General features: G+C 46.8%; 1 protein-coding gene across 1 annotated transcript in view; it reads left to right on the forward strand.

Annotated features, from left to right (window-relative positions):
- Positions 1–1,004: 1,004 nt before the first annotated feature.
- The window catches only part of FNDC1 (fibronectin type III domain containing 1), a gene marked incomplete at both ends in the record, with an annotated part of 97,568 nt that continues 71,673 nt past the window's right edge, over positions 1,005–26,899 (forward strand). The window contains one exon of the mRNA XM_079716660.1: positions 1,005–1,113. Coding sequence (XP_079572786.1) covers positions 1,005–1,113 — 109 coding nt within the window. The remainder of the gene's footprint in view (positions 1,114–26,899) is intronic.

Here is a 26,899-nt window from a genome sequence, read left to right on the forward strand (position 1 = left end):
GTTGGGGCCTGTCACGACGGAGGGCTGACTCGACCTTAGGCTGTGAGCTGCAGTCCGATGAGGTCTGCGAGGACGCTGCTGGGCGACGGCGGCACCTGCGCGCAGAGCGCGGACCTGCCCGGGCGCAGGCGTCCTGGTCGCCTCGGGGGCTCTCCCAGTCCGCTCCGGCGGGCGGCGAGGCTTCCAAGGCGGGGAGCCGACCACAGATAGGTGGGAATCGGGAGAGGGAGCCCTAGGCCGTGTTAGCATCCTAGAGACCGGAGGAAGCGAGGCCAGACGAGTGCTCGGCCTTGAGAGCTCCGCGCTTACAGAACGCTGCCTTTGAAGCCAGTTCAGGCGCTCCGCAGAAACCACAGCCGGGAGCAGCAGTATCTGAGAACCTTAAACCCCTTTCCCGGGCGCGGGGTGTGGGAAGACCGGGGAGGGCTGCAGGAACGACCGCAACAGGCTGGTAGAGGTGAAGGGGCCTGGCTCGGGTCCCCAGCGTTGAAGCCAGAGGTATTTATTTAAAGTGACAGAGGGCATGCCTGGGCTTGGCAAGGATTGGACGTGATGGGCCATTCCCGCAGCCGGAAAGCCGGAGAGGTTAGACAGCGGGAGCGCCCGCCCGCACAGCAATCACCGCGTTTCTAGACCCGCCCAGCGGTTTTCCCGGGCGCTTGGGCACCCTGAGCCGCGACCCTGAGCCGCGGCCCTGCGCCCCGCCCGCCTCGGGCCATCACCCCGCCACCCTCGCCACCCCCGCAGCCCGCACGCCGGCAGGGGGCGCCCGCGCGCGGCTAAAAGGCGCGGCCGGCGGCCGGCGGCCTCAGTGCGGAGCGCGGCGGCCGCGGCGTGGGCAGGGAGCGAGCGGCGCGGGGCCTGGGCGCGCGGGCGCGGCGCAGAGCGCTCCGACGCACACCGACGGCGAGGACCCGACAGCGGCCCCTCTGCGCTCCCAGGCTCCAGCCCAGCGCCCACCCGGCAGCCGCCCGGCCCAGCCCGCCGCGCACGCCGGGCTCCCGATGGCGTCCGAGGTCGGGGCGTCCCCGCGGGCTCGGCTCCCGCTGCCCTGGGCGGCGCTGCTGCTCCTGGCCGCGCTGCTGCCAGTCGTCTCCTCGGCGAGGGCTCCAGGTATGCGCAGTCCCGGCCTCGGCCGCCCGGCTCTCCGCGCCTCCTCACCGCTTCCCTGTCCGCCTTCCGTGCGCCGCTCACCCGCCTGTCGCTCGGGGGACCGCCGGCCTGCGCTGTACTGGCTGCATGTCCTGTCACTAACCTGTGCGTCCTCATCGCTCGCGGGTCGGGGCGCGGAGGGGCGGCTGGTGACGCGGGTCCGGGCGTTCGGAGCCTCGCGCGCTGGAGGCGGGCCCGGGGACACGTTTGGCGGCAGGGGACCTCAGCGCAAAGCGGTTTCATCTTTGCCGTCGAACGCCTGGAGTCGGGAGACTCAGCAGTCTAACATTCCGGGAACATTCCGGCAAAGAAAAGAAGGGGGGAAAAAAGAAAAGAAAGGCGACCGCTCGGCGCTGCGGTGGGGGGAGGGGTGACGCTTTCCTTTGCCCAGAATTTCCCCGTGGGCACCTTCTTTCCTCCAGTTCACGTGCCCCGAGGCAGGGATGCCTGGTGAAGGACGGCACTCGGGAGACCAGAGGGAGGCAGAGAGGCAGGACTGTTCTAGAAGGGCACGGGGAAAGCTGTGGGCCGCTGCGGGGCGGTCGGGTACCTCGGTGCCCAAGGAGAAGCCGCGCTCTTACTTTGCATCTCGGTGGGAAGTTTGGAGCTGGGAAGGGGACATCTGTCTTGAGAGGAGGGAGAGGGGAGAGGGAGGGTCACCATTCCCCGAAGGATGAGGCTGGAGACGGGGGGGATGATTTCTTTGGGGTCCGAAATGTGAGCAACGCTTTTCAGAAAATGCAAGCGCGCTGTTTTCAGATTTCTTGTACGTTTCCCGCAGAGCGAGACAAATTTTTCATCCCTAAGCCGTTGGTGGCCCTTGTTTCCACCTCCTGTGCAGGCATTTTCACACTTGACACTGCGTGGCTTTTATTTATGTCATCGGTTTGTAGGAATCCAAGAAGTCGACATTTTTGTTGATACTGCTCACTCGCAGCTGGCTTATAAAAATTCAGATGCGATTCTAAGGAGGGCTACTTGCTTTATGATGCTATTTAGTGTCTCGATTGTCCTCCTACTACAAGGGAAAGGGGAAAAGTTGGGGGTCACATTGCCTTCTGAGTCTTTTTGGTGGGTGCATCATGCATAACGCTTGTCTCAGGATTATGCCAAGCGCTGGGATGCTAAATGCCACTTTTTCATAAAACGAGGGTCCAGCTGTAGGTTGTTTTCGTCTCTGTTAGCTACTTCTAGGAAAGCATTCACTGAATATTTGTATAGTACTTATCAAGAATAAAACGATTTTAAAGACTTTCAACTTCCCCACCTACAACCCGTGGCTTTTCTTTTTTTTCTAAATTAAAATTCTCTGAATTTGAAAGAGTTTTTGTATCAAAAACAGACTGAAAGTGGAACCAGTGCCACACTGGCATTTTACAGCCTTGAACCTGTTAGGTTCCACTGCCACCTGCCCGATGGTTTTACATTTGAGTGGGTCTGAAGTCTGGGTGGCTTGTGATCGCTCCCGGGATCCTGCTGTCTTCTGCGTGCTGCTCCTTGGCTTGCCTTCTGCTCTGTAAATCACTGAGCTGTGGAATGTGGGAGCTGGAACGCTTGCTGGCACTTCTCTCTACTGTGTTGACGTGGGATTTGCAATAAAATGATGACCAGACTAGAAGCAGACAAAGGAGGACAAACACATTTTGAAATGCATTTCTACTGCATTTAAATGATAGAAGGAAAGGAAGCGACGTCACCTGCAGAGAGCTCCATGTGCTGGGGAAGAAATCAGGGGGCACGTAATTTATTCATCTGCTTCTCTGGAAGGCTTCCTGCCTGTCTTGCTGTAACAGCTGCAGTCACTGCTCCAGACTTGTACTCTGGTACTTACAGCAGGGCTGTGGGCACACTGCTTCCTCTCTCACTGAATGAATGCATGGGCTTAGCAAGCTGCTCGAGTCAGGCCCTCTCCTATCCCCCAGACCTTTGGGATCAGAATCCCTGTCATGAAATCACCCAGAGCCACGTTCCTAGTGGCTGATCCATCAGCGCTCAGAGGAGCTTTCCTTAAAACAGAGGTGATTTGCAGGGCAGGCTGAAGATCTAAATAAACCCTTCAACTTGGTGGTCAATTAAAATGTCAAACAAAATAAGCAAGTGATGCATGCTCCCCTCCCCATCCCTACAATAAAATACTACACAACAGTTAAAATTGTGACTGCACTTGCAAGTCTGATAAGATATGTTTTTCTAAAAACACATGAGGACACACATACTCTCATACATTTATAATGGTTATCTTAGGATGGTTTTGGGTGATTTAAAAGCTTTTTTCTTTAAAGCTTGAGGAAACTGTCAGGGAATCTGCAAGGTCAAAGCGATTTTCAAAGTAATACTAAGATACTATTTGCCTTTTTCACAGTGTTGACGTCTGTAGTGAGGGTACAAAAGGTTAGTGAGAAAACTTCAACTGCGGGCACTGTAGTGTGACTCTTAGCATTGGTGCCGTCGTGAGCTGGTAGTCACTGCATTTTTCAGGCTTTTGAAGTTAAGAAAGGATATGCCAGTTTCAATGAAGAATGTCCTTGGTGCAACGGTAAAAATTATTAATTTAACCAAATCTCTACCCTTGTATGCATGTCTTTTTAATATTCCGTGTGAGGAAAAGGGAAAGGCACGTAAAGCACTTCTGCTGAGTGCCCGAGTTCATCAGGAATCCTGCAGAAAAGCAGTTGTGTGATAGTTTGAGTTGTGAGCTGAACTAGCTGCTTTTTTTCATGGAACGCCACCTTTACCGGAAAGAATGGCTGCAGACAGACCAGTTATTTTGACTTGAGTATTTGGCAGACATCTCAAAAAATGAACAAAGGCGGTCTGCCACTTCTGGTAAAATAACTGCTAGTATGTCTTGCCAGTGAGAAAATTGAGCTCTCAAGTGAAAATTAGAATTTTGCCATGTCACCTCCAACGTCCTAAGCTTGAAAGCTTCCCAATACTTAGAAACTTTTCTAACAAGATAGGTGGTGGTATAAAAGAATGTGGTTTTGAAATACCGTGTTATAAAATGTGTCAACATTTAGATGCTCTGCATAAGCAAGTGAACTGGTAAATCCAAGTGACTGATGCACAGTGTTACAAAATCTTGCCTGGCTAAAAGGTCCATCAAAGTGCAAAATAGCCCAGTGGATTTTTAATGTAACAAAATGTGAAAAATTCTTTTTATGGTTTCAGATTGTACATTGCAACTAACCTTTAAGAAACTGCTACTTGATGAGTTTTGGTGTAGTATCAAAGATTTTCCAAAATTATCTGTAAGGCTAGTAAAATACCTTTCCCATATCTGTATGAGGTCAGATTGTCTTCAGGTACTTCAGCCAAAACAACATACTGCAATAGGTTGAAGGCATAATTGGATAGGAGATCCCGCTGTCTTCTATGAAAGAGATTTGCCAAAATGCCAAAAAATGCCATTCTTCTCATTTTCTTTGTGTTTTGGAAAACAGTTATTTTTCATAAAATACAGTTTGTTGTGTCAGTTTGTAATGGTTTACTATTGCTATTTTAACATGAATTAATAAGTACGTAGTTTAACCTCTTCCTAGATTTAATTTCTGGTCAGTAGATATGGATAGATAAAATCCACAAAAACACAAACTCTGTGAGATCCTCATTAATTTAAGAGTAGATAGGAATCTGAGAAAAGGAAGTTTGATAACCACTGCCGTATAGAAAGGATGTAGGTTCAACATCAAGGCGCCTGGGTTTGAGTCTCAGCACTGCCATTCACCTGCTGTGTGGCTTCGGGCCAGTTAGTCAATCCCCACTGGACCAAGCAAATGGAAAGATTCCTTCCACCTCTAGAAGCCCTCACAGATTTTCCTGTGGCCCAACCTACATGCAGCTCTGTAGGGTTCCCCTCCTATTTCTGTTCTCTTTGAGAGGAGGGGGTGAATACACCCTTTCCTTTTATCTTGTACATTGGAGCCCCTCCGCCCCCAGATGAAAGAACTGTTTTATTTGTCAACTGAGCACACAATTCATTAGTAGGAATTAGAGGTTGTAATAGAATTGCAGAGTGATAATTTATGTTCTTGGAAAGTGATCACTGGTCAGTTCCAGAGCATCATCTTACCAAGACCATTCATAGCTCTATTTAAGACACAAAGGCCCATTCCCTGAAAACCGGCCCTGTTGGGGGTGAGGGGTGGAGGGGTGTATTAGTTTCCTGTTGCTGTTATAACAAATGACCACAAACTTAGTGGCTTAAAATAACACAAATGTATTATCTTATAGTTCTGGAGGTTAGAAGTCTGCAATGGGTCTCACTGGCCTAACATCAAAGGTTTTGTTCCTCCTGGGGCTCTAGGGAGAATCCGGTTCTCGACTTCTTCAGCTCCTAGAGGTGCCCGCGATCCTCACCTGGTGACCTCTCCAGCAATGGCATCACTGCACTTCCATCCATGCCTCACCTTCTCTGACTCTGACGTTCCTTCTCCCTCTTTCACTTAGAAGCCCCCTTGTGATTACATCGGACCACCTCCCATCTCTGGATCGTTAACTGAATCACATGTGCAAAGTCTGTTTTGCTGTGTGAGATCACACATTCACAGGTTCTGGGGTTAGGACATGCACATCTTTGGGGGCCATTATTTTGCTACTGCAAGGGGTGAAGGTGTGGGGAAAGGGAGCCTAGATGCAAGCGTTTCAGGAAAGGCCCCATCATGATTTGCTGACTAAGGAGCGGAGCTCTCTTCATTGGTCCCTGTGGAATTTAGGAATTTCTTGAGTTCTAATGAAACTTCTCTTCAGAAGCTTTTATTTCAGTTAGAAAATATGGACGTGAGTATTTAAATGTATAAAGATAAAGGAGAGAAAAGAATATATATGTATGTGTATTCACTTGTTTAACCATAGAATATTTATGTTAGGATACATCTGACTCAGTTGAGACCTTGGCTGCCTTTGGGGAGAACTGGGTAGCTGAGGGCAGGGAATGGATATTATTTCATTATTTTAAATAATTTTTAAAAATATTTATTTATTTATTTGGTTGCACCGGGTCTTAGATGCGTCAGGCGGGCTCTTTAGTTGCAGCATGCGAACTCTTAGTTGCGGCACGCACTTGGGATCTAGTTCCCTGACCAGGGGTGGAACTTGGGCCCCCTGCATTGGGAGCGCAGAGTCTTAACCACTGTGCCACCAGGGTAGTCCCTGTTGCATTATTTTAGTAGACATATTTTAGAGCATTTGGAATCAGGGAGATATTGGTTAAACACATGGTGAACATCCTTTTTTCCTAAGACATTATCCTTGTCTTAGTTACAAAGAAGACGAATTTAATTTAATTTGGGGGAATTGTGTCATTAGTATCATCTTATCAAGGAAAATTCTCCAGTATGGATCAGATGATTAAAATTTAGAAATTGTGAATAAGGAATTTTTGTGCCCCTGAGTATTAGGTGATGCCACGTGGAAGATGCGGAAGACACAATTTTCTCCCAGTTCCTTCCTTTTTCGGCTCCTGGCCCGGCAGGCGACAGCACTTGCGGTCCACGGCCCTTAGAGGGCGCTCGGGGCCTTCCCGCCGCGTTGCCCAGTTGCCGCCGCCCGCTGGCTCCTCGCGTTCCAGCCCCCGTCGCCGGGGCTTTACAGAGACAAGAAACTTAGGACACACGTTCATTTACCTGCTTTGGTTTTCCCTTAGTGTTTGCCTTTTTTTTTTTTTTCCAATTTTGCTACTCATTGGCGTTTCCTTCAGATATTAAGCTGGGAAGGACAAATCACTCACTGAGCGTGGACATGCCTGCAAGTTAGCAATTTTCAGTTGCTCATTGGTGAGAAAGAATTTGAAGCCTAAACCTAAAGCTGGGGTCCGCGGCGCTTTAGCTGCTGGGGTACCCCTGTTATATCTGCAGGTTCTGGCCAAAGCTGCAGCAGCTGGAGGATGGGTGAGCACCAGGGACCCTGAGGGGAGGTACCTGCCTTCTGGGCACTGGAAGTCACTTTTGAGTGAGTTCTGTTGAAACTGTCTCTCTCAGTATCTCCCCTCCATGCTCACTGAATTCATTTTGTAACCGGAGAGAGTAATGCAAATCCTAAGACAGGTTTAGAAGTGCATGGAAATAACTGGGGAGCTGCTCATTCTTCTCCTGTGGCCTCCTGTATGTGAAGGCCGTGATAAAATGATAACATCATCATAATCCTTCAAGTACAGTCTAATTAATCCTATGTTCATCTTTATGAGTTCTTAGGTGTGCACTGACTTTCTTTTTAATATGAACTGGCAGTTAAAGGTGCCGCACTTTACCATTTCCCTGTATGTCGTTTCATTTAATTTTCACTGCAGCCTTGTGAAGTTGGTAACATCCTCATCTTACCCCGAGGGGACTGGATTCAAGAAACGTTAACTGGTTTTCCCAGAGTCGGACATCTAGTTAAGTGGTTGTCCTGGGATTTGGACTCCAGTCTTCTGGATTGAGATCCCATGTTCTTCCTACAGACGCCCCGGCTCCCGCTGGCTTGGACGTTTCCTATGTTCCCCTTGGTCTCTTCGTTAGTCCAGTACAACCGTTTCCGATTTGCTCTGGATGCCCTTCCAAATCTGTGCTTTGGTCACATTGCTGTTGAGAAATGATCCTGTCATACACGGAAGCATGTTAAACTCTGGGAGGGCTTAACTTCAGATGGGGTTTTAGTGACCCCTATTCCCTGTTACGAAACCGATTGGGCATTTGGATATAAGCAAGATCCTTACTGTGGCAAGTGCCCTTTACTTAGTGGGCCCTGGAGGCCAGTGCTCTGTGTCTAGTTTGTTACATGAACCCTTCAACCTTTAACACAGGGGTTCTCTGTGGATGTTGGATCCGTATGATGGAATTCATAACCCTGAACCGCTGGCCTTGGATTTTCACCAGAATTCAAGTTTGATTACAGCAGAGGGTTAAATCAAGGAACAATGCTGAGAAACAGGAGCAGCTCATCTGTGGGGTTGACAGACCTCCACCCGGTGAGACTGTACTACTAAGGGCGTGAAAGTGTTTCAGACTTCTCAGACGAGATGTGTCATTTAAATGCTGGGATTTGTCTTTTAGGAATTATTCTCTGGTGTCACATCTCTTCATTCACTCCAGTAGTCCTGACCCAGCCGCTCATTTGCACTGTGACCTTAGGCAGGTCATGACTCTTCAGGCCTCAGTTTTCTCATCTGCAAAATTACGGGATTGGACTAGAGATCTGGAGAAGGGCCCCCTCCTGCTCTCACTTTGTGGGAGTTTCCATTGGAAGGTGTCCATTCATTCATCCATTCATTTAGCAAGCACAGGAATGCCAAGTCCAGTAAACACAGTCCGTCTGTGACAGCACAGGCTTGGGGAGGGGAGGGGAGGGTACAGACAGTGTGATGCGTGTTAGGACTGGAAGGTCCAAGACAGCTGTATTGTGTCGTCGCAGGCAGATGGTTGGCCAAAGCCAGCAGACACGGATCGGGGATGCACCTGTGTTGCTCTTGCGAGAAGGGTGGACGGTGGGTCCCTGCACCCTAGTGCTGTGGCTGGAACCACTTAGCATCGCAGGAAACAATCCGAGCAGGTGTGCAGCCACGGCTCCTGATTTGAGACGACACCGCATTTGTCTGCATCTCCCACTGAAAGTCCCCCGCAGCTGGACCACCCAGCGTGGGTCAGGGCCAAAGAGGCGGGAGCCCTGCTTGGTCACGTGTGGCCTCCGGGAGCTCAGAGGAACAACCCGAGCCAGGCCAGGCCAGGTGAGGGCGGCCCCGGCCAGGCGGGCCCTCCTGGCTGGGATCTGAAGAACCAGACCTGTTGACACCGATGGGTACTTTGGGTCGACAGAGGGGAAAGCTGCCGGCACGATCTCACGAGGGCAGCGCCACCTCATCCTCACAGTGTTTTATAAAACAAAATCCTCTACAGCGAAGGCTCGGGCTCTCCGGGCTAGCGATGGCCCAGCTGTGTGGTCGTCACACTGATGCTTCCACCTAGAAAGTGGAGAGCGTGGGTGAACCTGTCACACGGAGGCCAGGGGGGCTTACTATACTTATTGTAGGTCAGTGTAAAGACAGCTTTACGGGAGCATTGCCCCAGGCAGAAGGGTCAGGACTTCGGACGACATTATGTGTGTAAAAGGTCATTTGTTTTAATGGTTTTTAAAAGTTTTTATTTTCAGAGAGTTGTAGATTCCCTTGCGTCACCCAGTTTCTCCCGAAGGTCACATCTTGCGTGACCGCAGTGCACTGCCCTGGTCCGGGAGCTGACACCGGTGTAAGTCATCAACTTTATTCGGAGCTCACCAGTTTCTTGTGCTTTTGTGTGTGTGTTTCTGTGTAATTTCATCACACGTGTGTGTAGATTGTGCAAGCACCACGGTCCAGATACAGAACATTCCATTAGAAGGACCCCTCCTGCTCGTCTTTTATAGCCACGCCCACCTCCCTTCTTCCCCTCCTCCTTGGCAACCACTAATCTGTGCTCCATCTTTGTAATGTTGTCATTCCAAGAATGTCATATCAGGGACTTCCCTGGTGGTCCAGCGGTTAAGACTCTGAGCTTCCACTGCAGGGGGTGAGGAGGCTCCAATCCCTGGTCAGGGAACTAGGGCCAAAAAAAAAAAAAGTCATGTCATGTCAATGGAATTGTGTAGATAACCTTCTGAGGTTGGTAAAAGCCTATTTTTAAAAAGTATATATTTTTGCCCGTTCTGCGTGAGATCACTACAGTTAGTTTGCAAGTCTTTTGTGTGTACTGAGACATTATGGTGAGTAATTTGGCATGGCAGGGAAGTACTACGCCCACCCTGGTCCAAGCCACCTTACCTGGATTATTGCGATAACCTTCTCTCTGGTCCCCCTGCTCCTGCCCTCTTCCCCTATAGTCTTGTTTCTAAAACAGCATCCCAGTGATTCTCATGATGCATGAAGTCACAGAGCCTCCTACCTCTCTCAGATAAAAACCGAAGTCCTAGCAAGTTTCAAGGCTACACGTGATCGTCTTCCTCACCAGGCCTTCCCTCACTATCAGCTTCAGCCCCTGGGCCTCCTTGCTGCTTCCCTAATGTGCTAGGCACCTTCCAGCCCCAGTGCCTTTGCACTTGCTGTTCCCGTGGCCTGAACAACTTTCCATAAACATGTATGGGATATCCCTCACCGTCTTCAGGTTCTTTATGCGGTATCATCTTCTTGTGAGGCCTCACCTGACCACTCCCCACCATTTAACAGTATAATCTTACCCTTACCCCACAGCACTTCTTATCCCAGTTTCATTTTTCTGCTCAACCTCTATCACTACCTGAGAGTGTGCGTATTTCACGTGTCTGGTGGTAATTGCCTGTCTTTCTCCTCTGGAACAGAAGCTCCATCTTGTCAGTTTTGTTCACTGAATTCTCCCCATTGCCTGGAACGCTGCCTGAAAATAGTGGGTACTTAGTAAATATTCACTGAATGATTGGATATGCTTTCTTTGGTATTAATGACATATGATATACATTCAGTCTCTTTATGTGTGTTGACCTGAGGCCAGCAGGATATGTGTGGTTGGTGGGCGTGGGGCAGGCCCTTTCATCCCTCTCACTCACCTGTGGAGTCAGCACACAAATTTTGAGGAGTGTTGGCTTGTGTTGGAAGTCCCGTCTGCAGCGGGAGTGAAGAATTTTATTTACACGGTATTCTTGTTTCCTAGGGCTGCCCTAACAAAGGGCCACGAACTGGGTGGCCCTTTAAACAACAGAAATTTATTCTCTCGTCGCTCTGGAGGCTAGAAATCTGAAATCTGCAGGGCAAGGTCATACTCTTTCTGAAGGCTCTAGGGAAGAATCCTTCCTTTCTTAGCTTCTGGTGGTTTCCAGAATCATTGGTGCTTCTTGGTTTGTAGATGTGTCACTCCAATCTCTGTCTCCGTTGGCATGTGGCATTCTCCCTGTGTGTCATCGTATAAGGATATTGGTCACACTGGATTAAGGCCAACCCTAGTCAAGCATGATCTCATCCTAATTTGATTACATCTGCAAAAACCCTGTTTCTAAATCCCGTTCACAGGTACTGGGCATTAGGGCTCAACATATCTTTCTGGAGGACGCAATTCAACCCACAACATATGGTATGCCTTCATACCAACACAGTTCCTTTACAGTAGGTGAAAGAATTCGCACAACTTCCAGCACTGGGCCGTAGTTGAGAAGTGGGCAGATATGAGTCACTGTGTTGCATTGTGTGCTGAACTGTCAACCCAGAGCTCCAAACACCTACGCACATTCAGTGAGCCTAATTCATAGATCCAGCCTGGCTAAAGCCTTCGTTCATAAAGTAAGTAATTCAATAGTTAAATCAGGTCTTCTATGGGCAAGTAGCTCTGCTAGGCTCTAAGGCACAGGCTACAGCACAGGCCACAAAGGCTTTATAAAGAGGTTGGGATTGATGCAACAATAAATAATGGCATCAGATGTGATCAGTGTAGCAATACAGGATCATCTAGAACTTTCTAATCAACTTCCACCTGCCAGATAGAGTGTTAAGTTCTGAATGTTTTTACACTGACACACATAGAATCGTAAGATCAGCAAGAGAAATCACCAGATTTGTCCGAGGACTTGGCCTGGCGGGTGCACTTTAAAGTTGACACAATCTACGTTTTTCTCCTGTTTAGTAACAATTGGGATGTGTTGCTGTCTTTCTTTGATCTAGGCTGTATTCTCTAGTGGAGTCTTCTAGGTGGTGTGATGTGGCAGCCTTGCTCTCCCAGGGTGTCTGATTCCCTGACATTCTTTGTGTTATGGAAAGCCACCATGTTCTCTTGCTGCTGTAACACCTCCCTGGCCCTGCTGTTTATAATACTATTTTCTACCCTACCCAACAATTTCTTTCTATTATGTTCTGATAGACTGGGAGGATTGAAGCATCTTCTTACGTTGACTAACTCTCAGAATCCACATACATACCTACAGATACCCAAGCAAACCATAGTCAAAGGGAAGAGAGAAGAGGGGCAGAGAATACTAAGCTCCTTGACTTTCCCGAGACCTGGGCCGATCTTACTTTTCGGTTGTCATGACGACATTTTGACTGTAACACCCAGGGAGAGAGAGGTCTGGGAGATGAGGCACAGGCTACTGTCTGAGTAGATTGTGTGTCTCTTGTAGAACATGAGGGGTGTCTGCAATGAGTTCCATAGGGTCTGATGATGCTCTGAAGTTGCAGTGAGCTTTCCTTGCAGGGAGCAATTCAGGAACGTTCTGAGGGTTAGAGGGTAGGCTGGGTTAGAGCCTTAAGAGATTAAATGTCCTATTAGAATTCAAGTTGTGGAAAGCAGTGGCCAGGGCTCCACTCATGGGAGAAACCTCTAGCAAAGGCTGTCCTTGAATTCCACTGATGCCATACTTTGTTCTCCGATCCTCCTAGCCTGAAGAGGACCTTCTGAGCCCTGATAATGTTTATGGTTAGTAGCCCTCAGCTGATATTTAATGTCGGATGCCCTTGCTCTTCCTTTTGGATGCCAGTATAGTGCTTCCCTCAGGAGACTGAAGACCTTTGCCTTTCTTATATATCTGTGGTTACCTCACTTGTATCCCTGGGCAGTGCCTTGCCTAATAACCCCACATCACCCAGTTGAGTAACACATTCATAGATGTTTACCCTTGAAGGTGGGGGAAACCTATTGGAATTTGGGTAGAACCATATAGTCATGGAAAGCACTGAAGACCATTTTAGACGCACAGTTGATAGGCAGATTGAAGAGGGGAGATTGGATCAGATTACCCGACTTTCAACTCTCGAGATTTAAAAATTCTAATAAGTATATTATGTAAGCGTATTTCCTGAGATTGAGGGAAATGAGGACCCAAAGCCCACTCCTGCTGTGTGTGTGTGGGGGGCGGGCGCTGGCCAAGAGCCCAGGTACTGGGAATCCTGCCGGGTCATTTTCTATTGGGCTGTAATTGGTGACATTGGTCCTTCTGTATCTCACATTTATTGAGTGCTTTATGATTTTCTTTCACATTTTATTCTCACAAAAATCCTTGGAGGGTAGCTATAGAAAAGGAACGAATTAAGTTCGATATTTGCAGAGTGAAACATCGGTGGCATATTTGCTTGGTTGGGGGGCTTTGAATGGGAGTGGACACGTCCTAATAACAGGCGGAGAAAAAATGAGCTCTTCTGAGCCTTGACTTGACTTAACACTGACGGACCTTCCCTTCTTCCTGAAAATCTCTCCACTCCTGTCTTCCGTGATGCAATTTGAATCCTGGTTCTCCTCTTTATCACTAATGTTTCAGATTTAAAGCATTTTGGTCCCAGTCATCCTTTAGACACCAGTGTTCTTTGGTTTCATTGGAGATGCTAAGTAGGCAGTTGGATGCGCTGGTGCTCAGAGGAAAAGCCAGAGCTAGAGTTGTGAATTCGGGAGCCGTCAGCACATGGATGGTGTTTGCAGTCCTGGGACTGGATGTGCTAACTTAGTGAAGGGTACGCAGAGAAGAGGGGGGTCCAGAGCGGGGCTTGGAAGCACTTGCACGTTTTGAGTTCTGGCAAAGAAGGAGGAGCTGCTGAAGGAGACAAGTGATGGGGAAGGGAAACCAGGGAGTGTGGGGTCCTGGGAGGCGGGAGACTGTGTCTCCGGGAGGACAGGAGAGGTCCTTCCACGAGCAGCATGATTCAGCTGTCGCTGGAAGCAGCGTAAGTGAAGGAGCGAGAAGGCGGATTTGGCAGCATGACATCTTCCTGACACTTACAAGAGCTCATTCATGTGTCCCAGGGAATTCAGCTTCCACTAATGACTTTCAGTTTTATACCTTTGGTTCTGATTTCTCTCCAGGCCTACATTTATTCCTTGTAGTTATAGTGACAGCTGAGAGGCAACCAGATACAGCAGGAAGAGCATATGGTCTATGATTTCAGATAGGCCTGAGTCTAGTAAGTGACCACGATCACTTACTAGCTGTGTGCCCCTGGCGAGTCACTCAGCTCTCTAAGACTCAGTTTCCTCATTTATGCAAATGAGGATACTGTTTGGGTCAGCAGATGGAAGCTTTTATATATAGAATGGATAAACAACAAGGTCCTACTGTGGAGCACAGGGAACTATATGTTCAGTATCCTGTGGTAAACCATCATGGAAAGGGATATATAAAAAAGGAATGTATACACATGTATAACTGAGTCACTTTGCTGTACAGCAGAAATGAACACAACATTGTAAATCAACTGTGCTTTAATAAAAACAAAATATTGAATAAAAATGAGGACACCAAAGCACAGTTCACTGGGTTATTACAGAGATTCAAGAGCTAGTGGTTATGATCATGCGAACTCTTTTTAACCACCTCTGGATCCCCAGTGCGTAGCCCAGAATCTGACACGTAGTAGGTGCTCAGTAAATATCTGTTGCAGGAGTAAATGAAATGGCTGGCACTGAGTAGGTACACAACAAATGTTCATTTCCTTCCTTCTCTTTTGCTTCTCTATTTTTTCCTTTTCACAAACGGTCCCACTGCAAAACTTAAAACTTTTTGCTCATTGGATGTGTTGTGCATTTTTTCATCTTCATCGATAGATGATTTGCCTCTGCCCAGTTGTAACCAGTAAGTGATTATCTGAAATATTTAAAAATTTTAAATATGAAAACATATTTCAGAAAGTGATTATCCCTAGCAATCTGGGTTGTCACTGGGTCCGTGTGGGGTTGGCTTCTGGTCATGTCTGCCTCCTTTACTCTGTTTCATACCTTTCTCTCCACAACATTTGCTTGGCCTCTCTTCTAAGGGTATTTTTTGGGGAGCTCTCTGAGTAAGATGAGCGGTGATTATAGCGACAGTAATGCCCAAGTGTCTAACATAGTTAGACAATGACTTTCACATTTTGGGACAAGGAATGAATTTTCAGGGAGTTGTTTTTGGCTGGCATGTCAAGCAGTTTGTAGTAGGCTGAGTTTAAGCTGCACCAGCTATTTCTCAGCTGCGAATTGAATTTGAAGAATGTGCAAAAGATCCCACAAAAGCCTGGAAAACACTGGTTTCTTGTAGGGTCTCTGATGCCAGTCAACAGCAGGATGGAGTCCTATATTCCCTTCTCATATCTAGGCATTTTCTTTTTAGGGTCCCTTGTTTTCTTATTGTCATAGATAAATATGTCTATGGAATTCCTCCAATTACATTTCCCTAAACCATTCTGGGAAGCTGGTGGTTTAGATGGGGAAAAATTCTTGCTTTTGTCTCTGGAATAGTAGCTTTTGCTTACATTGGTTCCTGAATAAAATGGCCAAGGGCTTTAAAACCTTAACTCCAAATGTTCAAATTCTGCCAGCTCTGCTGGTTAAGTTCACCCTTTCTGGCTGAATCATGATCTGGGTAGAAGCACTTACTCAAGTCCATGGCATACTGACAAATAAATCATTGACATTGTCAAAATTAAATTCCTCAGTGTGTGTGAAAAAAAAAATAGACACATAAATGTATAAAATCAAAAAAAAAATTAAATTCCTGTAGTGGATCCCTTAGAAACAACAAACAGAAAGAAATTAAAGTTAAAGCAGTTCTCATTTAGAAATCAAGAGAAAAAGTGATTTGTTTTTATGGATCCAGAAATGATGATATCAGGTAGCCATGGATTGGGCTGCTGATAACACGATATCTGGTGAGCAGTGACTCAACAGGTGAGGGAATTGTTTATCTTACTCACCAATAAACTCGGGAGCAGAGAGGTTCTCAGGGACCTAGGATCTTTTCGTATTTCCACTCTGCCACCCCAGGCCAGGTCATCATTCTCAGACTTGTTACTTGATTGATGTTCCAAGATGGCTGCTGCATCTCCAGGTATCACATTGACATCCCGGGGAGGGGGAAATGGAGGAAGATACAAAAGGCAAAAGCATAGGACAGCAGATCCTGACCCTTTGATAATGCTTTCCTGGAGGTGGCAGCAGTAACTTTCTCATATGTCATTGGCTAGAATTGACCACATGACTACCCTTAGCTATAGGGGAAGCTGAAGCGTTATGAATATTCAGTATCTCAGCCTCTACTATAGAAGAAGGCAAGGGAGGAAGAAGAAGCTAGGCATGGCTCTTGGGTACCCAACCCACAGCGTCTATACAGCAGTTTCTGAATTCAATGCAAACTGCTAAACTGTTCTTAATTAGTTGGGAAACTTGGCTTGAATGGGACTAATAAAAATTCAACTTAAAACGTCTCAGAAAACATCCTGAGGGAAAAGGCAGATTCATTTTAAGAGTATCCTTTGGGCTTGAGAATTTGATTTTGGCTTTGCCGCTTGCTGTTTGTTTTGAAACAGAATTCTTTGCTGCTTCATTTTTGGGTCAATTTTTGTGTTTTTCTGCTTTGTAGATCTTTCCCAAGGTGCTGGGGGTCAGGAGAGAAGAAAGAAAGCAGATAATGAAGGGGATTAAAATGAGGTTAAACTATATTAGCAAGTATTCTGGCTTCCACTCTTCATCCCAGTATTCCCCCCAATACAAACAAACAACCTAGAATCTAGAACATTCTAAGCAAACTTTGTCCATCGGGAGCTGTTAACCCTTGAGGTGATGCGAGTGTTGGAATGATGGTGTTGTTTACCAGCATCAAGGGACTGTGGCTGCGTTGAGGGTGAAAGTGGCCTTGGCTGGGAAGTTGGGGGCCATCTCCTGTGGAGAAGGGGACAAAGGAGAGAGTGCTGCCCATGTGGCACTGGGCTCTTCCCTTGGGAAGTCCCCATGTGCCCACAGGAGTGCCTGGTGGCCTCAGGCGTGACCAGCTTGTGTGCAGCCCCCAAGGGGAGTAGTTTCCCGAAGCCAAGTGTGGGGATCAGCTCAGCCCATGACACGAGGCTGCCTGAAGCTGGCGCAGGGTGGAGGAGGCTTGCACAGAGCTGGATGCGGGTGCAGTGGTGCTGCCAGCAAGAGAGGGTGGAAATGCACTCAGACAAACTCTACTTAAAGACTAGCCAGTGGCTCAAATTTTGAGATTTGGATGGCTTCACCATTTGGCTTCTTTGAGCTAATGGAGAAAAAACGTGATTCACAGTTGTATTCAGTGACCATCCAGCACCCTTATAAGCACAGTGGCATGTACGCATATGAATCTGGCCTTTTCCTCTGAATAGAATGATGCTTTGTTGTTATCAAAATACTGGAAAATGCCCAAGGGGCCGGGGACCTTGCAGGGAATTCAGGTTTAGCAGAGGCTGCTGGCGTGGTGAGCAGGAGTGCAGTTGCACCCAGGGCTGGCCCCTCTGGGACTGATGCTCCAGCCACACACAAGAGCTGCCCAGGCCATTCCCGGGCCATTTGGAATCTTCTAGCTTCTCTACTCATACACCCTTACCAGGTAAATACGACGGGACATATTTGCCATATTTGGGGGCATGGGGTAGAATGTAGAATCCAGTAAGTCACCATTAACCTGGAGAAATTGACTGGGTTTTGAGGGATGTGAACCAGGGGTAAAGTCCAGAGAGCCCTGGCTACCCTTGATCTCCCGAGGGACCCGGAACATCTGCTTGCCTCGGTGTTTCTCTCTGCGTGAGGCCGGCATTGTGTGGATCCCCATGGTGGGGTCAGAGGTTCTGTCTGCAAAGCTCTTTCAGCTCCCTGGAGTGTTTTTTACGTTTGAAGACCCCAAAGATCTAGAGTTTGGTTTCATTTTTTATTCAGTTATACCTAAAGAACCATGCCAACCGTGGGGAACACTTGGATTGAACCCCATGCCTAGCGTGAAATGTCAGAAGAGGAGCCAGGCCATTATTTCCGTACTCTGTCTACCCAGCCCCAGATTTCCAGGTGGAAAACTCAATCGGCCACCTGTAAATTTTACTAGCATCAGTTTTACTTCGCACAGTAGCAAAACACCACCTACTTCCCCCCTCCCCTTCTTTTGGAAGGGAAGGGTCATAACTATTTGGCAAATAGAATTCCAACATCCATTTGAAAAATTACTTAAAAAGCAGTCATTTCAGTGTTTCGCCCACATGTTGCCAACCATCTGGTTGTTTCTGCATTTCTGGATAGTCCTGTGCTGTCTGGTATCTTATGGATAATTGTTGAAATTTTCCAGCTTTCCTCGGAATCATAGTCAGATCTGTAGATCACGTTGCTTCCTCCCCCAAGCTACACTGCAATTTCAGTATGTCCTAACCTTTTTTGGCGTATCGATTGGATTTTTGGTCAAACATTTGTGGTTACACTGAGATCTGTGTTTTCTTCATTTCAGAGTCTGGGAAGTATTTGGCGGTTTTCAGTGGAAAGTCAAACTTGAATTTCAGACAAAGCAGCAGTAGAGGGACTTGCACAAACCTGAAGGCTTTTTTTGCATTGAAGAACAGTCCTTGGTATACTTAAGAAATAATTTTAGCCTCCTTGGGTTTTAAGGGACCAGTTTCTTTCCAAAGCTTTTAACATTCCTTTGGGGGTTTTCTCCGTAACCAAGGTTGTCCTCTCCTGCTTCTCAGCCTCCACTGCCAGACTGGGTGGGCTACAGGGCACCCTCCGCTAAGCATGGCAGCCATCCCTGGCTGGTATTTGCCTTAATTTCTTTGGGTGTGTCTGCACTGGCAGCCTTTTGTGACCAAATGTACTGGCTGCTGGGGTAGCTTCAAAAAAGTTATTTTTGACTTCCATAGAAGACTTTGATTAATAGCCTCTTAATCCATTAGCTTCTGACTGCAAGTGGCGAAAACCCAGCTTGAACTAATTTAAATTCCAGAATTCATGGCTTGTGGAACCATACATTGGGAAGGGCATGACAATCCTGCTTAGGGATGCCCGGACTCTTTCTCTCCATCTCTGGTCTCTTCGCCGTGTGACAGCAGGAACTGGTCACCCACAATGCCAACCGAAAGCAAAGGCAGTGCTCAGGGTCCAGCTCCAATGAGAACAATTCCTGTGAAGTTTTTGGGGTTGGCTGGGCCACAGGACCAGAGGTCTGTTACCAGAGAACTGGGGGAGGCTTCGCTGGGTAGAGAAAAATAATATGTGTCCTTCACACAGCACATTTTTGGTTCCCTGCCTTGCAGAGATTTTAGGGTCTTATTAGGACTCTTTAGGAATGTAGGGAGCTGAGAGACTTCGGATTCCATTAATTTTAGTCCAGGGAATCCTGAAGAATCGACACCAATTCCAGTGAAAGATGGTAGAGATTGCAGTTGTGAGAGAACTCTGACCTCTGGGCATTTGAATGAATCTCTTCTGGCTGAGGCTAAACAGGATAAGACGTAAGGGAATAAAGCAATTTGGACTTCAAATCTTTCTATTTTATTTAAGCTGTGAGGCTGAGAAGCCTTCACTCTTGGACTTTACCTTTTCCCTGGGACTTTTGTAATAGGAGAGACAAATTGAAACGGGAACTTTTTTATGTTGCTAGTGTTATATTTTCAGAGTATCTTTATTTTGTCATTTCATCTCATTGCTGAAATCCCGTGGGCTATTTTGGACACCATGAGGCGGGCAAAATTTGGGATTGAAATAGGAAAGGCCAGAAGTGGATTTTCAGGCTAGAGGTCACCTTGGCTTTGGACTTGGTTAAAGAATGAGCCTTCCTCATTTCAGAGCTTTTTGGGCACCTGGGGGTGGGGGCAGTCCCCACCTACGGCCCCAGAAAGATACATGGTGGGACAGTGATTAGTACTGGGGGAGGCTCTGAAGGGGGGGCAAGTGGTCCTGACCCTCGCTCTGAAGAGGCAGCCACACTTGACCTCAGGTTGAGGTCATGCCCAGTGGTGTGAGGGAACAAGCTTCTGGGGATGCTCCGGGACTTCCATTGTCCTCTCCTGGTGTTTGCTTTGGCCTCTGTCCTCATCCTGTGCTCCCTCGCCTCCTTGAGGCGTGCTGATTGGAGGGGTGAGTGGTGAGAGCCCAGTCTCCATTGGTCTACTTTCTCTACTTGGTGGCATTCACGAATTAGAAGAGACAGGCACACAGGTGTCCTCTTGGAGCCTTCTTTGCTGTAGGAAGGCTGCATTCGGCTCCAATCCTGCTTACCCATGGGGAGTGCTGGGTGGAGGCCCAGGCCTGTTGCTCTCACCCAGCCTGTGAGGCAGTGGTCCTGAGCTGGTCTGCTCTGCAGGCTCAGCTGTGTCCACCCAGAACTGGAGACCGGAGGGGGGGACGGGAGCGGGGACAGGAGGTGCGATGGAGGTCACACATTAGATCCACCTTCTCCAGTGCAGCCTCCTCAGTAATAAACCTGATAGTTGGATTTCTGACTCCTTTATCTACTTTCTCAAATTGGTTGAGCTCAGATGTTCATAAGGACCGCTTTTGTCCCTTAGCCTTCAAATCCCGGAAGAGCTCCTTCACACCTTTCGTCAGGTGAGATAAAATTGTATGTGATTTGGGGGCTTCCCTGGTGGCGCAGTGGTTGCTAGTCCGCCTGCCGATGCAGGGGACGCGGGTTCGTGCCCCGGTCTGGGAAGATCCCACATGCCGCGGAGCGGCTGGGCCCGTGAGCCATGGCCGCTGAGCCTGCGCGTCCGGAGCCTGTGCTCCGCAATGGGAGAGGCCACAACATTGAGAGGCCCCCGTAACGCAAAAAAAAAAAAAAAAAAAAAAAATTGTATGTGATTTGTTATTTATCAGCTCAGGAGAAACATATAGGCCCTTTTTCATCGTTGTCCATCACTGCTATTTAACGTCAATCTATACATTGTGTAGTACAATATGACCGTGAGTTTTGAGATACAAATCTATTTTTCAGATTTAATTTTCAAGTCAAATCAAACTATCGTTTGAGTCATTTCCCTCAGTAAGTATGCAGTAGAAAACTCAAAGAAGAAATGCTTATTTTTCTTGTAATGACTGCATCAGTTATTGTCTCAGAAAATATTGGGTTCTACCAATTAACATTTTATCGGTGGATTTTCCTACCTCAGCTGGAGGGTAGCCTCCTTGTCTAGATGATTCTGTGAGAGGTTGCTCTGGCCAGTGCAGTCACAGGAATGAAAGGATTTGAGCTTGTTTGTCAGCAACTGTTCTGTTTCTAGATGGTAGGTGGACCGTAAATCCAGCTCAAAGTATTCATTCATTCCTCTGATATTCGTTGAACTCTGTGTGCCGACGCTTTGGTGTAGCGGATTTGACTAAAGTCAGTCAACTTGGAAAGCTGTGATGGAGCAGGTACAGAGGAAGCTTGCAGGCAGGTTAATGGTGGTCTCACAACTTCTCCCTCACGTCTGCCATCCATCTCCCTTCCCTTCTCTTTTTGCCTGTCTGGAGAATGTAATGAAGTAACTGGAGGATATTTTTAAAAAGTAGAACAAAACAAAACAAAGAAACACAACACTTTGGATCCAGAAAGATCCAGCTACTATTCTGAATCACAGTCTTAAGCAGGATTTCCCCATGGATTGTGTCATTTTTTTGGATCACTTTTATCCTTGATTCATTGTATGAATGGATTCTGAACTCTCCTTCTCTTAATCTGAGAAGTAGCCCTTGACAGAGCTCCCTTTCTAGGAACGTATTTATTTTCGGCTGTTGCAGATAGGTGTGTACCCTTAAGGATGGGTGGTGAGTCTGAACCAAGAGTTTCATTTTCAACACGTTCACTTTGGAACTCACATGGGCCTATCAAATAGGCAGTAGGGACTCTCCGTCTGGCATGGTTAGGGCAGAGCTGGGCATGTGGAAGTCATTGACTGTACGAGTAGTTGAAGCCTAGGTAGCACCTCACACTCCCCTCCCTAGACTCATCCTGAGATGGGTCCTCCTTACTTCCTTGGAGCCTAAGCAAGTTTTTTTTCACAGCTTTTGGGTCTCTTGGGAGAGAGAGGGAATTCTGGAGGTGAGAAATGTGTCCTTGAACAGATCTGTACCTCAAGCCTTCAGGGGCTGGGTTAGTGCTGGTTCTTCTCCAGACTTTAGCATGCACCTTGACCTGGCGCTCTTACTGATGGAGCCAGACTCCCACACGAGTCTCAGCATTCACACAGGACATTGGGAAGTTGTCAGGATCAGCAACCAAATGGTTTCTTCTGGAGTTAAGGTAGAGATCACCAGCTGGCTGCCAGTGGACTGAGTCTGGCCAGCTGGGTGTGTGTGTGTGTGTGTGTGTGTGTGTGTGTGTGTGTGTGTGTGTTCATATAGTGTTTCTTAAAACTTAAGTGAATTAGTATAAAATTGGGAGACTTCACACAAAAATCAGGATTTCTAGCTTCTTAGGAAAAAATCCCCAGAATATTGGACAATCCGGATCCTGAATTGCTTTTGGTCAGCAGGTGCCAGAAAGTAAATTGTGCCTTTGGTCAGAGTGTACATTCCTTAATATGTCTTCGCTTATTTGCTTCATCTTCCTGTCCTTGGAGGTGTTTGGGTTGGGGACCCTCGGTTGACCTCATTAGTCTAAACCATCCTAACGTCTTTCTCTTCAATCCATTAGCCATTTAAGTGAGTACTGAGTGTGTGGTCAGTATCCGATGCCCAGAGAGGTGCCAGAGTGGGGAGGTGGGGGGAAGGGAGAGGTGAGGGACTGAGCCCTGTCCACTATGATACATGAGCCCTGTAGAGGTTGGGCAGACCAGGCCGGCCGTGGGACCCAGCTCTGGACCCTGCCTTCCCGAGGGCTTTCGTCAGCCCTGGAGAATCCCTTGAGGCCACTCTGAGGACTCTCTTGAGGACCGACATTGCGGAGCCTTTGGAATCTTGAAATCCATCCTTGAACAGATGTGGATCCATACGTGGACCCTTCAACCAAATTGGCCTGCTAGGGCCCTCTTGGATGAGACCTGGAGTTTGGAGCTTAGACCAAAGTAAGAACTCTGGGTGCTGACTGTCCCTATTTTTCATTCTCAGACGGACCAGTAGAGGTCTCCTGGGAGCCATGGCATGGAGATGTCTAGCTTGGCAATTACCAGGTATCTGAAATATCATCAAAATACCATTTTGCCACTCAGTACCTGGTAAAACATTCTTGAATCTGGATGAGGTTTACTGGTATGAACTGTGGGATGACTCTGTCATGGTGTGAAATTGCTCAAGTCATAGCAGACTATGCTGGCTGCTGCTTCTGTCTTGAGCACCTTACCATCTGTCTCCATCAAAGACAGCCTCGAATGGGGGGTGATGGGGAAGGACACGGACAGGAAATTCTTTTTGTTTCCTCTGAAATCCCTTAGGGTGCAGCTTGAGCTCACGTCCTCATTTTGCCTTCTGTGGAGATGAAAAAACAGCTTGTCACAGCCCTAACCTGTCACACACACTCTGTGAGGTGCCCTCCCAACATCCCCTGTATTGGGTCATGTGATTCCTGTTCTCTTGACTTTGGGTTTGTCCTTCTCTTTGGAGAAGCGGTTCATGACATACATGGCTTTAAAGAGTATACCCCTGTATCATCTTCATCAGATGAGAATACTGAAAACTATTACAAGAGGGTTCTGTGCTTCAATTATCTAGCAGACAGGAGGGTCTGTTCTAAGTTTCTAAGAACACTTAAAAATAAATAAGGAGCCAGTGTATGTCATGTATCAACTTTATGCTACCAGAATGCTGATCTGGAACCCAGAATGCTGTCTGCAGACCCTGAAACCAATTTCACACTCCTTATGTCTCTACTTCACATTTAAGGAATGAAGTCATGAGACCTACAAAACGATGATCAGGAATAGAACAAACTGCCATGTTTTTAGCCCCAAGAATAAGTCTTCTGTCAAGTAATCCAAGTTCACACACATTGATCTGTACCTGCCTAGAATGGTTCTTCCTTAGATAGAGGCTGGTTTGATGAATACTCTCAGAGCTTAGGCACTTGTGTGGGGGGGCTAGGCCTGGAATGACCACAAATTTCCTTTCATGTAGCCCTCCTGTTCTTCTTTTCGTCCAAGCCTTTCTGAGGCATGGGTGATGTTGACTAGGCAGCATCAACAATGATACCAATTTTAAATATCAAAGTTGATGAGAATCCAGGGAATGAAAATGTCACTTAATTAAGTCACTGTAGTATTTTGTTTACTTGGCCCAATTTGTGTGTGTTGGCAAGTTGGGTGGGGGGACGGACGGGTTATGGTACATTGGTCTAAAGCCTTTGGAGAATCTTAAATTCAGGACTGATTTTACAAGCAGATTCACCCTAAGGCTGCCTCTAAGGGATGATTCCAGGGTCCCCAAGGTCTTCGTGTTCAAAAACGGCCTTTATTAGGTAACTCTCCAAGGCCTAAAATGTCACCATTAGAAAGTTGTTCCTTTGGCCTAAGATTTTGTTATAAGAATGCAAGTATTGTTCACTGACTCCATTCCTTCCAGAGAGAGGAGAGGATGGGTACAGGCAGCAGGAAGCAAGGTGACTGTAGGTGAATGCAGAGCAACCCCCAGAGGGGAAAACGGCATGGGAAGGTGGGACAGATGGCGGATCACATGATAAACACAGCTGGAGGCCTCACAGTTGGTTTCAGGAGACTAGTGGCTTCCTGAATTAATTCTCCATGAGTGTGGTCATTGGTCATTTATGAGCAGGGACAGGGTCTGAGGGTCTGTGAGCTCTGGGAAGAGCCCGGTTTTGCAGTTGGACACAGTAGGATCTGCATTTGGTTCCACCCCTGTTCCACACAGCTGTGTGACTCTGGGCAGTTCTCCTAACCTCTCTGTTCCAGGCCTTGCTTTCTTCATCTGCCACATGGAGGGAGTAAATAACACCTCTCAGGCTGTGTGTGTTAAGAGCACCTACTGCAGTGTAAGTTTCAGGGCAGAGGGTGGCAGGTGGTAGGCACTCAATAAGCCCTCTTTTCCTGTCCATTTCCCTCTCCCATTTTTATACTTTAGAGTCGTTTTACACCATATGGCCTTTTTCTTAGTGCACAAATGCTGATGCAGGCAGTTATCGAGTTGAGACACACTGATGGTACTTGATCATTGGCAAGAGGAGAACAAACAGACTCATGCGTGGACACGCTCGGAAACTGATGGGGTAAGCGGAATGCAATGATATGCGTTAGGTTTTGGCGACCCAGGGGGATTTGCCTCTTGTTCTTCTTTACTTTCCTCGTCTTATTGGAGCTCCTTGAGGTTTTGAATGTTCCCCTGTGCTGGGCTGATGCAACCATTTGACTGCGATTCTCATGTGACCTAGAAATTATTCCATGCTGTGTCCAAGGACAGATGTAAGGCAGAGCAGGAATGAACAATGAGCATATTTATAGATTGTTCCTCCTTTCAGACGTCAGTAATGATCATAAATCATCTTCAGACCCAGGCCGTTGTGTACTGATTGAATCACTCGCACCCAGAGGAAAACGTGATGGTGTTAGGGCTTCGCAAGTCTCACATTTCAGACCATCTATCTGAAGGGAGGTTTGGAATTGAACTGTAAAGAAAAGCATTATTCACTTATTCATTCATTTGTTTTCTTCCTTAGGAGAATCACCTAACCATGAACATCCTTTCATGGTGTTGGAGTCCTTGCTTTGTTTCCACCGATATTTTGGTCAGGGTGAAATATTGGATTCCTGGGAATGATTTCTGCTATTGTGGGAAATGGGGATTGCAACTAGAAAAGGTCAAACACGTGGCAGAGAAGGAGGGGAGGTTTTTGTAGTGAAGCCTTGGGAGAAATAAAGGAAACTGAGGAAAGGGAGCCCCGGTCCTCAGACAAAGTAAATCCTGAAAAGTTTCTCATAGGCGAGGAAGGGTCAGTGAAAATTATGGCAGAGTCGCCATGATTGCTAATTTTAAATATCCAGAAACTCACTAGTGTGCTGTCTTTATTGTCTCCTCAACTCAAAATTTCCCCGATGGTGTTAAGCTTCTTGTCTGTGCTTTCTCCCATCTCGGGTTTACAGGATCCTCACCTCTGACATTGCGGAAGGAATGCTTTCTGGGGTCTGGTCCGTGCTCATCTTCTGACACAGTGTTTTTGTCTCCAAAATGGACATTCTTTCTCTAGTGCCTCGAAAATTATTATATTCATACTCTATTTTTTCATTCCTTGAACTTCTTTAGTGGGGGTCCCAGGAGTTCTCTCCTTTTATCATTTTTACTCCTGAGGCAGCAGGGTAATTTTGGGAAGAATAAGTGTTAGAATCAGCCACACTTATTTTGTTCAGAATCTTCATTAGTGTTACAATCACATACTAACCAATCTATATGTTATCACGAAACACTCCTTTTTCCCTTTCTTCTTCTATGAGAGTCTAAATTCATTTTTCTTAATGTTACTAAGTTTAAATGTTTCTGGGTTTTTAAGATTACTTTCCCCCCCTGAGAATGCCTTGCATCATTGAATAATCAGTTTCAGATCCAGATTTGCCCCAGAATTGACTGTTGCGTGAATATTAGCATCTGTTTATATTATGTTGCATTGCAATATCGGTTACATTATGAGCTGAGATATTTTGTTTGACAAAATATTATGTTTCATTTTGGTTATTTTTGAAAATCAAGAACACTCTTTTGGAACTTCATAACTGGAGATAAAAATGTGCTTCTTAATAATTTGTCCTTCCTCTTCTGGGACAAAATATGGAAACATTTAAATTAGCTACATGCAGATAAAACCAGCGGGTTACCTCTCTTTCAAGGTGTTGATCTTGGTTTGTTTTCTTTGTGGAAACGAATGATTCTGTTATCTCACTTTGGATACAATGGAAATTCTTCCTGATCGTGAGAGTTTTATGTTATTTTTCTCAGAGTTGTTTGAAAGATTGTCCAGCTGTACCATGCAAAATCCTAAGAATTTATTTAATGCATGAATGCTTCTGGAGAATATGTCAAATTACTATTTTGTTAATCTTGCACTAACAAGGCAACATGATCAAGCTGGAGATCGCCTAGAGTTTATTTTGATTTTTCTTACTTTTGGTTTAAATTTACCACCCACAGTTCCC

Source organism: Hyperoodon ampullatus (assembly GCF_949752795.1).
Source record: "Hyperoodon ampullatus genome assembly, chromosome: 12".
In the NCBI taxonomy this organism is placed as follows: domain Eukaryota; kingdom Metazoa; phylum Chordata; class Mammalia; order Artiodactyla; family Ziphiidae; genus Hyperoodon; species Hyperoodon ampullatus.